The sequence below is a fragment of the Giraffa tippelskirchi genome, chromosome 2 (genome assembly GCF_054371585.1).
Source record: "Giraffa tippelskirchi isolate mGirTip1 chromosome 2, T2T-mGirTip1v1.2.pri, whole genome shotgun sequence".
Taxonomy (NCBI): domain Eukaryota; kingdom Metazoa; phylum Chordata; class Mammalia; order Artiodactyla; family Giraffidae; genus Giraffa; species Giraffa tippelskirchi.
This window is the reverse complement of record NC_137276.1, coordinates 211,042,268-211,055,629: the sequence shown is the minus strand read 5'-3', so window position 1 is coordinate 211,055,629 and position 13,362 is coordinate 211,042,268. Positions and strand designations below refer to the sequence as shown.

The 13,362-nt window shown below is 36.9% G+C and overlaps 1 protein-coding gene across 6 annotated transcripts in view; it reads left to right on the top strand.

Moving 5' to 3' along the window:
* Positions 1 to 13,362, top strand: part of LOC145539140 (uncharacterized) — a 526,738-nt gene that overhangs the window by 336,766 nt on the left and 176,610 nt on the right. For 3 of the 6 annotated variants that reach the window (XR_014077598.1, XR_014077596.1, XM_081572668.1), the window contains one exon: positions 12,559 to 12,597. The exons of the other annotated variants lie outside the window; for them this stretch is intronic. Coding sequence is in view for 1 of the 3 variants with exons in the window: in XM_081572668.1 (XP_081428794.1) it covers positions 12,559 to 12,597 (39 nt within the window). In the remaining 2 variants the exon portion in view is untranslated. The remainder of the gene's footprint in view (positions 1 to 12,558; positions 12,598 to 13,362) is intronic. 6 annotated transcript variants of the gene reach the window in all.

Here is a 13,362-nt window from a genome sequence, read left to right as displayed (position 1 = left end):
TTTTTTATGATGTACTTTGCTATGTACAACTTTTAAGTTTAATTAGGTTCCATTTCTTAGTTTTATTTTTATTTCTATTATTCTAAAAGATGGATGCACAAAAATGCATTGATACAATTTATGTCAAAGAGTGTTCTGCCTATGTTTTCCTCTAGGAGTTTTATATGATTCAGTCTTACATTTAGGTCTTTAGTTAATATTGAGTTTATTTTTGTATATGGTGTTAGAGATTGTACTAATTTCATTTTCTTACATGTAGCTAGGCAGTTTTCCCAGCACCACTTATTGAAGAGACTGTCTTTTCTCCATTGTATATTCTTGCCTCCTTTGTCTTAGTTTAATTGACTAGAGAGGGGTGGGTTTATTCTAGCCTTCCTATCCTGTTCCATTGATCTGTATGTCTGTTTTTGTGCCGGCACCATACTGTCTTGATTACTGTAGCTTTGTAGTATAGTTTAAAGTCAGAAACCCTGTTCCTTCAGCTCTGTTTTATTTCTCAAGATTGCTCTGGCTATTCAGGGTCTTTTGTGTCTCCATACAAATTTTAAGATTTTTTTCAATCTAGTTCTATGAAAAATGCCATTCATAATTTTATAAAGATTTCATTGAAACTAGTTTGCCTTGGTTAGTATAGGAATTTTGGCAATCTTGATTTTACAACCTAAGAACTTGATATATCTTTCCATCTGTTTGTGTCATCTTTGATTCCTTTCATTAGCATCTTCTAGTTTTTGGAATATAGGCCTTTTGTTTCTTTGTATACGTGTGCTAAGTCACTTCAGTTGTGTCCATCTCTTTGTGACCCTATGGACTGTAGCCAACCAGGCTGCTCTGTCTATGTGGATTCTCCAGGCAAGAATACTGGAGTGGGTTGCCATGTCCTCCTCCAGGGGATCTTTCCAACCCACGGATCAAACCATCTCTTAGATCTCCAGCATAGGCAGATGTGTTCTTTCTCAATAATACCACCTGGGAAGTCCTTTGTCTCCTCTGGTAGGTTTATACCTAATTGTTTCATTTTATTTATCTACTTTTTGATGCAATTATAAGTGGGATTATTTCTTTAATTTCTCTTTCTGAACTTTCACTGTTAGTATATAGGGGTGCAAGTTGTTTCTGTGTATTAATTTTGTATTCTGCAACTTTAGTTAATTCATTGATGAGCTCTAGTAGTTTTCTGGTAACTCTTTAGGACTTTTCTACATTTAATATCATGTTATGAGCAAATAGTGACAGTTTTACTTCTTCTTTTCCAATTTGGATTCCCCTTATTTCTTTTCCTTCTCTGTTTTCCTTTCTTTTCATTCTTTTTTCCTTTTTTTCTGTTCGGTGTTAATGATTTTCAGTCTTCTGTCTTCCAGCTTTCTGATGCAGTCTTCTGCTTTATTTAATCTTGTATTGATTCCTTCTAATGCATTTTTCATTTCAGTTATTGTATTCTTCAATCTTGTTTAGTCATTTTTTATAGTTTCTAATTCTTTGTTAAAGCTTCTAATTTCTCCTTCTGTGCATCCGTTTTCCTCCTGAGTTCTTTGATTATCTTTGCAGTGGTCTCTGAACTCTTTCTTGGGTAGATTGCCTATCTCCACATCAATTTGTTCTTCTGGAGTTTTATCTTGTTCCTTCATCTGAAATATATTCTTCTGACACCTCATTTTGTCTAAATCAGTACTTGTACTTCTATATATGTGATAGGTTGGTTATACTTCTCAAACTTGGAGAACTGGCCCTCTGTAGATGTCCTATGCATCCTAGCACTATATTCCTCTCTTGCCTCCCCAGATCCAGTGGCCAGTTGACCCCAGGTTAGTGTCTTTTCTATGTTTGTGGACTTGCTCTACAGGCTGCAGGGCTGTAGTTTTCTTGCTTCTGGTATCTGCTCCCTGGTGGGTGAGGCTGGACTAGAGGTTTGTTCAGCTTCCTGGTGGGAGGGGCCTGTGCCTGCCTCCTAGTGGGTGGAGCTGAGTCTTGAGCCTCTGGTGGGCAAAGCTGAGCCTGTGCGTCTGTCTAGAAGTGGCTGTGGGCTTAGGAAATTTTTAAGCATCCTGTCTGCTGATGTGTGGGTCTGTGTCCCTAGCCAATTTGTTGTTTGGCCTGAGGTAAACAGGTAAACAACCTGCCTGCCAATGGAGGAGACAAGAGAGATGCAGGTTTGACCCCTGGGTCAGGAAGATACCCTGGAGGAGAGCATGGCAACCCACTGCAATATTCTTGCCTGGAGAATCTCATGGATATAGGAGCCTGGTGGGCCACAGTGCATAGGGTCCCAAAGAATTGGACATGACTGAAGTGACTCAGCATGCATGCACACATATCCCCAGCATAAGCCAATAGGAAGTTTCATGGAGTCAGGTTTTGGGACTGACATGTCAGCCAAAGGGAAGTTCATGCAGGTAAATGCTCCTGGATATATCCACTACCTATATCTCAAGCCCTTCCTTGGTGGCTCAGTCAGTAAAGACTCTCCCTCCAATGTAGGAGACCTGAGTTAGAATCCTGGGTCAGAAAGATGCCCTGGAGAAAGAAATGGCAACCCACTCCAGTATTCTTTCCTGAAAAATTCCATGGACAGAGGAGCCTGGTGAGCTACTCCATGGGCTCACTAGGGTCAAACTTGACTTTGTGACTAAACCACCACCATTTCTGGCCTTCAAAGCCAGATGCTCTGGAGGCTCCTCTTTCTGGTGCCACATCCTCCAGGCTGTAGAGGCTGATGTGGGGTCAGAACTCTAACTCATGTGAGACAACTTCTGTAATATAATTATTCTCCAGTTTGTGGTTGCCCACCTAGAGGGTATGGGATTTGATTATATCATGAGTCCATTCCTCCTACCAGTCTCATTGTGGTTCCATCCATGTCTTTAGCTGCAGAGAATCTTTTCTGGTAGGTTTCAGTCTTTTTCAACAATAGTTTTTCTATAGATTATTGTGATTGTGATGTACTCATGAGGGGAGGAGTGCTAATGGTCTTTCTATTTTGCCATCTTGAGTGCTCTTTCAAGTTAAGGATCTTCAATAGGTCTTTGAAATCAGTATGAAGACAAAGGGTACTACACCTGAAGGGAATTCTGGTCTATTCAATGTGTTTGATCACCTGTCTTGGATAAACAATCAGGTTATATCTCCTGCTAGAAAGGCTTTGGAAATTAGAACAGAAGTTATAATCAAGTTTTACTTGAATACCATACACTGTGCAATTATAAAATAAGCTGGATAAGTGAGGCTGCATTCCTAGTTTTATTCTAAATATCAGTAATAGGCATTTATCATTAGACTATTTAAAAGCCTCCACATTTTAAATAGACATAATGATGGATGGCTTAAATCCAGACAATAAAAGACCTAAAAGCAAGATAAGCCACAAGGAATTATTTTCAGTTTGAGGAAGCTTGGCCCTCTTACCAAATCAGTAGATGATACACTATGTGATTTTTATGTTAATATACTACTTCTACCATTTGAACTTGCTGCATCATCCATAAACTAAACAGATAAAAAGATTTATCTAAAAATAGGTTGTCCACGAGCATCTTGATAATAGAGAGTGAGCCAATAATTCAATTATTTGGAACATTAGTTAGGAATTGTTCAGGAATGGGTGTAGTTTTGATTAGTTATGTTGCACATAAGCAGTTTCATTCAAGACATTCAAGACTGTTATGTTGCACATAAACAAGACAATAATGTTAGGTCTACTCTAAATTTAGGTCTTTATTGCTCATAGCCTGCCACTGTAACTGATTTTTCTTTTCTTTAGTAAGCTGTGCTATAAATCATCAGGGGAATTATTATATAATAGGAAGGGCTGACTGATATTCTTATACTTTCACTTCCAAACCAGAGACATGAAGAAATTCTACATGGTGAAAACAAGCAAATAAATGAAAAACCCAGAACAAACAAAGAAAATAAATATCTGCATATAGGAGTGTTGGACCTTTATGGATAATAAAATACAGATTATAAAACATCACATGGATACATTATGTTATAAGGTTATATCAACATCAGTGTAGCCAGAAAAGCTATACCCTATTCATTCATTAGGTACTTTTTTAGTTACAAACGTCTGTATCAAAAGAGTTTTGCTATGTGGACTTTGGGCTGCAAAACGACAGGAGTGGTTATAGTGGCAGATAGTTATGCTATAAAAATGCAGTTATATGAAAGTAGTGTGGTGCTGGCAAATAGTTTAAATCCAGAAAGGCAAAGGGCCACTTCATTGAGATGAGTCAAGGGAAAAATGAATTTTCTGATTTCATGGTCTGAGGAAGTAGGAAATCAACTTGATAGGTTTTGAAACTAGCATCAGTAGATGATGTATTATAATGATTTCACGTTTACTATTTCTATTGTATTAATCAGGAACCTACTCTAGAGAACTTTTAAACACAAGGAAAGGAATTCCAGGCAGCTTTGGAGTATAAAAATAGTGAATAATTTAGAGATTCTAAGTGACGGGTGCATAATATCAACTGTGGGGCAAATGTCCTTCAGATTACTGAAGATAATGGTATCCTTTTGGTTTCTTATTCAGTATCAAGCCTGTGTGTAAAGATAGTTGGTGCACTGTTTCCAGCTGTTCTATTGCCTTCCTAATTTATTACTGTAGTTATTCACTGTTAGAACTTTTCTTCAGAGCATTGCATTAGCTCTATCCTGCAGATTTTGATATATATCTTCATTACTGTAATTGGAGAAGGCAATGGCAAGCCAATCCAGTACTCTTGCCTGGAGAATCCCATGGACTGAGGAGCCTGGTAGGCTGCAGCCCATGGGGTTGCTAAGAGTTGGACACGACTGAGTGACTTCACTTTCACTTTTCACTTTCATGCATTGGAGAAGGCAATGGCAACCCACTCCAGTGTTCTTACCTGGAGAATTCCAGGAACAGGGGAGCCTGGTGGGCTGCTGTCTATGGAGTCACACAGAGTTGGACACGACTGAAGTGACTTAGCAGCAGCAGCAGCATTACTGTAATCATAATGGAGTAATAAATAGTAGACAATCAGCAAGTGTGCTGACAAGATGTAAAATTTAATTTCTATTTTAGATAGAAACTCTTAATAAAGTGCAATAGATGAATATTATAAAGTGGTAAGATATTATGTATCTCAACCAAAAATCTGCACTTATTCCCGTACAAATTAGAGGAAAAAAATTCATATTATGATTATGACTTAACCTTCATTAGCCTTATGTGAAACTACCTGTATTTCCACATCTGTATTAAAGCTTTTGATCTTTGCCAAAATATTAGGTTAAAATTTGTAGGCTGGTTTTAATTTGTAATTATTATCTAAAGAGTGATATTGAACATTTATTCATGTTTAGAATGATTTTCTTTTCTGTGACCTATATCCTCATAACTTTAAAACATTTTTTCTTAATTTATAGGAGCATGTTAATTAATTCAAAATTTGTTTCTTATTTTTAAATTTGTCATGTTACTTTATGATTGATTTTACTGTTTTAGGCTTTTTTTCAGGAATTGAAGTTTATCCATTATATTTTTAATGACTTTTGGTTTTTTTTGTTTATTCATTTACTTGTTTTTTTTTTTTAATTTTTGTTTTGCTTTGCAAAGGCATCCATGCCTCAGCAATAATAGTCAATGCAAATAGAAACCATGAAAATAATATAAAATAATATTTTTTAAAAGAATGTAATACTATATTATTTGTTGACTTTATATTTTGTAATTGGAGGATCTTGAAGAAACAAGTGAGCAAGCATAGAATGAAAGAATTCAGAATGTATCTGAATATAAAGTTAAAACACATAGATCAATAGACATCATATATAGAAGCAATACACTAGTTATAATATATGACAAGAAAATCTCATGCTAAAATTAACCATAAAATAAAATAAAATATCTAGGAATAACAAGAAACATCCAAGATATATATAAAGAAAACTCTGGGGTGTAAAATATGTCTTGATCAAATGAAATGGTAGACTATGTTCTTTTACAGGAAGCTTCAACATTGTAAAAATGAGTAAGTCCCCATAAGTTATCTACAAATCTAAAGCAATCCCAATAAAAAATTAGAAATTTAAAAAAATAATTTTTTTTGACACAGATCATTTTAAAAGTCTTTATTAAATTTGTTGCAGTATTGCTTTTATTCTACATTTTGGTTTATTGGCTACAATGCATGTGGGATCTTAGCTCTCTGACCAGGGATTGAACCCACATCCTCTGCATTGGAAGGCAAAATATCAGCCACTGACTGCCAGGGAAGACCCAGAAATAACTATAAAGTTTATACGGCACAACAAACAAGAAAAATAAATTGGAAATTTGAGAGTAAGAAGACCAATGTCATATGAACACTCCTGTCATAAACTTTTAACTTAATATAAGGCTACAATAATTTAAGATGGAAGCAGTAACGGGTTTCCTCTTCAGGTCAGTTCAGTCGCTCAGTCGTGTCCGACTCTCTGCGACCCCATGAACTGCAGCACGCCAGGCCTCCCTGTCCATCACCAACTCCCGGAGTCTACCCAAACCCATGTTCATCGAGTTGGTGATGCCATCCAACCATCTCATCCTCTGTCGTCCCCTTCTCCTCCCGCCCCCAATCCTACCCAGCATTAGGGTCTTTTCCAATGAGTCAACCCTTCGCATGAGGTGGCCAAAGTATTGGAGTTTCAGCTTCAACATCAGACCTTCCAATGAACACCCAGGATTGCTCTCTTTTAGGATGGACTGACTGGATCTCCTGCTGAGTTTTCCAGATTTTCTGGCATATCGAGTGCAGCACTTTCACAGCATCATCTTTGAGGATTTGAAATAGCTCAACTGGAATTCCATCACCTCCACTAGCTTTGTTTGTATTTCATATTTTGTAATTTGATAAAGAACATCTTAAAAAAATATAGCTCACATCATACTTAAAGGTGGGAAACTAGATGCTTTCCCATTAAGATCAGAAACAAGTTAAGGATGTCACATTTCACCACTCCTTTTCAACAATGAACCAGAAGTCCTATGTAAGGCAATAAGACCAGAAAAGGAAATCAAAGGTATACAGATTTGGAAGGAAGAAATAGCACTGTATTGGCTTGCAAACAATATTATTATGTATGTAGAAAATACAGACAAATCAACTACAAAAAATTCTGGAACTGAGGAGTGATTATTGCAAAGTTGTAAGATACAGGGTTAATATACAGAAATCAATTGCTTTCCTATATACCATAAATTAACAAGTGGAATTTGAAATTAAAAACATTATCATTTTTTACATTAATTCCACCATATGAAATACTTAGATTTAAATCTAACAAAATATGTACAAGATACACATGAGAAAAGCTACCAAATTCTAATGAAATAATTTAAAGAAGAGCTAAATAAATTGAGACATGTTCATGGTCATGGATAGGAAGATTCAATATTATCAAGATGTCAGTTCTTCCCAAGTAGATCTTTACATTTAGCATGATCTCACTCAAAACCTCAGCAAGTTACTTTATGGGTATCAACAAACTGACCTAAAATTTATAAGGGGAAGCTGAAGACCCAGAATAGCCAACACAATAAGGAAGAGGAGTAACAAAGTTGGAGGACTGGCACCACCTGACTTCAAAACTTACTGTAAAGCTCAGATAATGAAGACAGTGCCATCTTGGTGAAAGAATAAAGACATTGATCAAGTGGAACAGAACAGAAACTCACATAACTATAGTAAACTGACCTTTGATCGATATAGGAGCAAACACAATAGACCAAAGACAGTTCTTTTCACAAATGGTGCTGGAATAATGAAACATCCACATGCAAAAAGTTAATCTAGACACCAACTTTACAAACTTTATGAAAATTAACTCAAAGTAGATTACCTAAATGTAAAGATTTCAGGATGACTCTTTAGGTACGACACCAAAGACATGTATCATGAAAGAAATAGTTGATAAGTTGGACTTCATTAAAATGAAAACTTCTGCCGTGTAAAAGACATTGTCAAGAGAATGAGAAGACATGACCCAGACTGGAAGAAAATATTTTTGAAAAACATATCTGATAAAAGACTGTTACTTAAAATATACAAATAACTTAAACTCAACAAAAACAAAACAAACAAAAAAAATGATTTAAAAGTGGGCAAAGGACTTGAACAGACATCAAGCCAAAGAAGTTATACAGATGGTAAAATATACATATGAGAGGATGTTCAACATGTTATCAGGGAATCATAAATTAAAATAACAATGATATACCACTATTAGAATGGCCAAAATCCAGAACATTGACAACAGCAGATATTCTTCAGTGGGTAAATAGATAAATAAATTGAGGTATATATAGATGCTGAAATATCATTCAGGGCTAAAAAAAAAATGAAGGAAACTTAAACACATTAAGTGAAAGAAGCCAGTGTCAAAAGACTACATACTCTATGATTCCAGCTACATGCTGCTGCTGCTGCTGCTAAGTCGCTTCAGTCGTGTCCGACTCTGTGCGGCCTACCAGGCTCCTCTGTCCATGGGATTTTCCAGGCAAGAGTACTGGAGTAGGTTGCCATTGCCTTCTCCGTCCAGCTACATGACATGCTGGGAAAGACAAAGCTATGGAGACCTTAAAAATGTCAATGGTTTCCAGGGGTCAGAGGGGAGGGAGAGATGAACAGACAGAAGGCAGAGGATTTTTAGATTAGTGAAACTGTTCTACAGGATACTGTAATGAGGGATGCCTTTGTCAAAATCCATCAAATATAGAGTTTTCCAGAAGTGAAATAGAGACTTGTGGCTGATAAAAATGTGTCATGGAAGGTTAGTCAATTGTCACAAATAAACCTCTTTCATGTGGGGTATAGATAGTGATAGAAGCTATGCAAGTGTGAGGATAGAAAGCATATGGGAATTCTCTATACTTTCCACTCAATTCTGCTGTGAATCTAAAACTGCTCTAAAAAATGAAGTCTATTTAAAAAAATCTGCGTAAAGTGACGCTGCTAAGTAAAGGAAAATGTAAACCTAGGAACAACATTATGAAGAGGCACTGAAGTGGATCCTAAGCAGCAGAGCTAGTCTTGGAACACTGCATGGAAAGAAGGAACAGATTATACTTTGACATGCAGCAAACACACAGAGGCAATTCTCCTGAAAACACATAAATCTGCCAAGACCACCAAACTCTGTGCATGCGTGCTTGGTTGCTCAGTCATGTCTGACTCTTTGCAATGCCATGTAGACAATAGCCACCAGTTTCCTCTGTCCATGGGATTATCCGGACAAAAATACTGGAATGGGTTGCCATTTCCTCCTCCAGGGGATTTTTCTGACCCAGGGATCAAACCCATGTCTCCTGCATCTCCTGCACTGGCAGGCGGGTTCTTTACCACTGAACCACCTGGGAGGTGCCACCAAAGTCTGCAAAAAATCGTGATAGTTGCAAATCAAAAGATGTTTTCTTTCATAATCTTGATGTAGGAAAAAAAGATCACTTTTTAAGGTAGGATCATGAAATCCTAGAAAATTCATACATGGCAGATCTGACATCTATGGCTTTGATGTTCTTTCTGCTAATGAAAGTTTGCATAAGAGCTCAAAATAGAAAGCTATCTTGAAAATAAAGAAGGGCTTTGTCATCAAATGATCTTGTAAAAGTAGTATCTAATTTTATAATGTATTTGTAAAAAAAAAAGACTTATTTTTCAAATAATTTCTAATAGTGTAATCTTAAATAGCTAAGTTTTCAAGCTGTCAAAGTATTCTCATTTGTTACTTTTCAATAAGAAGGATAAAAATACTTATAAAGTGATATATACCTTTATTGTCTATAATGAAAACTCTGAAGATAAAAATCAAACTGGCAATAAAAGACAGAAACTTAGTTAAAGGCAAGAAAAGGATTTCCCTGGTGGTTCAGACAGTGAAGAGTCTGCCTGCAAAGCAGGAGACCTGGGTTTGATCCCTGGGTGGGGAAGATCCCCTGCAGAAGGAAATAGCAACCCACTCCAGTACTCTTCCTGGGAAATCCATGGACAGAGGAGCCTGGCAGGCTACAGGCCATGGGGTCGCAAAGAGTCAAACACGATTTGGTGATGAAACAACATGAAAAGGGGTAGAAATAAGTAGCTTTTATGAAGTTGTAATGAGCCATATGCAAATATAATTGAAAGTTATCTTTAGAAAGACTTAGGATAAATTTCATAGCTATAAGAATAACAGAGCATTTTAAAAATCATGACTATTGACCAATAGTTCATCAATAGTTCATCATATTGAATCAATAGTTCAATCATGCCCCTTTGAACAAATTCCATCTTCATATTCTCACTCAAATTTGGCTACAACTTTTACATCAGTTTCCTATTAATGACTTTGCCATCTCCTTTTCGGGATTATCCACCTTTGTTCAAGCTGGTTTTAGAAAAGGCAGAGAAACCAGAGATCAAATTGCCAATATCCGCTGGATCATCAAAAAAGCAAGAGAGTTCCAGAAAAACATCTATTTTTGCTTTATTGACTATGCCAAAGCCTTTGACTGTGTGGATCACAGTAAACTGTGGAAAATTCTAAGAGATGGGCATACCAGACCACCTGACCTGTCTCTTGAGAAACCTGTATGCAGGTCAGGAAGCAATAGTTAGACCTGGACATGGAACAACAGACTGGTTCCAAATAGGAAAGAGAGTATGTCAAGGCTGTATATTGTCACCCTGCTTATTTAACTTGTATGCAGAGTACATCATGAGAAACACTGGGCTGGAAGAACACAAGCTGGAGTCAAGATTGCCGGGAGAAATATCAATAACCTCAGATATGCAGATGACACCACCCTTATGGCAGAAAGTGAAGAAGAACTAAAGAGCCCCTTGATGAAAGTGAAAGAGGAGAGTGAAAAAGTTGGCTTAAAGCTCAATGTTCAGAAAACTAAGATCATGGCATCCGGTCCCATCACTTCATGGCAAATAGATGGGGAAACAGTGGAAACATTGTCAGACTTTATTTTGGGGGGCTCCAAAATCACTGCAGATGGTGATTGCAGCCATGAAATTAAAAGACACTTACTCCTTGGAAGGGAAGTTATGACCAACCTAGGCAGTATAATAAAAAGCAGAGACATTACTTTGTCAACAAGGGTCCATCTAGTCAAGGCTATGGTTTTCCAGTAGTCATATATGGATGTGAGAGTTGGACTACAAAGAAAGCTGAATGCCGAAGAATTGATGCTTTCGAACTGTGGTGTTGGAGAAGACTCTTGAGAGTCCCTTGGACTGCAAGGAGATCCAACCAGTCCATCCTAAAGGAGATCAGTCCTGAGTGTTCATTGGAGGGACTCATGTTGAAGCTGAAACTCCAATACTTTGGCCACCTCATGCGAAGAGTTGACTCATTTGAAAAGACCCTGATGCTGGGAAGGATTGGGGGCAGGAGGAGAAGGGGACGACAGAGGATGAGATGGTTGGATGGCATCACTGACTCAATGGATATGAGTTTGGGTAAACTCCGGGAGTTGGTGTTGGACAGGGAGGCCTGGCGTGCTGCAATTCATGGGTTCACAAAGAGTCAGACACGACTGAGTGACTGAACTGAACTGAACTGAACCTTCATTTATCTTTTTCTATAATATTCCTTCTTCAAAACAGGACTCAAAATTTAGCAGCTCAGAGATTACTTTTCTTCTCATTGTCTAGTGATGTCTTTCACTTTGCAGTTCACTCTGCAATTACTGTTTGTACAGATGCTTGTCCATAAGTTTCTCTGTATGTGTGCATGCATTCACAAGCATATTTTTACATCTGTATCATCCAGTTAACTTATCAGAGGGCTGTTTCTACCCTATTGCTCACACCTCCTATAACAGGGCTGCAATAAAAAGGAAAAGCTCAACGCACATTATTGAATCATTGGCCATTTTTAACACAACTTTAATTATTAGGATAAAAATATAATTAGCGCTTCTAGATGACATCAGGGCTTAACAAAGTCTTTCAGATACACCAGCTCATCTGCCTTTTATTCTGTGATACAAAATTTGCTCTAGTTTATCTATTGACCATTAAAGTGTATAATAACAATGACTTGTACTTAGCTTTGAAGTGTGTGGTTTCTTTCGGCATTTATATGTGAAGATATCCTATGAATTTCTAACATTTTAGACTCAGAATTTATTATTTAGAAGGTTGTTCAACAATCCCATTGTTTTCTGCTTAAAACATATCTACTATGTATATTCTGTGTGTGTGTCTGCTCAGTCACTCAGTCATGTCCAATTCTGTGAGCTCATGGACTGTAGTCCACCAGGCTCTCCTGTCCATGTGATTTCCCAGGCAAGAATACTGAAGTCAGTTGCCGTTTCCTTCTCCAGGGGATCTTTCTGACCCAGGGATCAAATCCGCATCTCTCGTCTCTTGCATTGGCAGGCAGATTCTTTACCATTGCACCACCTGGGAAGCCCATATACTATCTACTCCCATTCTATCTTCTAGTTTGAGTCAGTCTTTTCTTCCACCCTTGGATGACTATAATTAAAATTTTCAGTGTTTAAATGTCTATACTGGAGCTGTAGTGTAAATTTCACATTCCCTTCTCTTTTACAAGGCTTCAGAGAGTTAGGAAGCAGAAGAGTCACAGGAGAAGGTAAGGAACATCAACACATTTGCCTGGATCTGAACAGTAATCATCAAAATGCAAGATTGATGGCAGGCCTTCCTAATGGCAAGAATTGACATTTGATGAAGAAAAGTGAACAGACTTTGTACAGTTGGAGAAAATAATTTCTAAAATTAGCCTAAAGGTGGTCTCTGATTATTAATAAATGTCAGACAATCCAGGACTCAAAGTAATATAATGGAAACTTTTTTTAATAGCTGCCTGTTAAGTGGGATAGAAAAGTCATACAAACTCTTATTTGAGCCAAATTAAGAAGAACTATAATTTTTTAAACTTTTCTTTAAAAAAACTACCAAGGGATATAACAGGAGTAATGTTTACAAACAGTTTAAAATATTACCTCAATAAATGCTTTGCTGATATACAAGGTTCAATCCAGAAGCTAGTTTATAATATTGATATAGAGTTGAAATTATCGTGAGAAAGTAAAAGAAACGTTGTGCTCTGTTATATCTTTTAATCTCATTCCCATCAGCTGGCAAAGACTGGGTTTGGAAGAGGAAAGGAGAACTGAGGGAAATGTGGGGTCTCAGAAGAAGAAAGGCTCAAGCATTTTAAAGAATACTGATGTCCAGTATTTCCATATTTCTTAAAATGATATTTTATTATTAATCTGAATAGTTAATACATTCATATGTTTCAAAATTCAGAAGATGTTGCTATCTTGCTATTTTACACTAACAGCAGAACACTATCTCTATTTACTTTGGACAGATTATTATTTAATAGCAA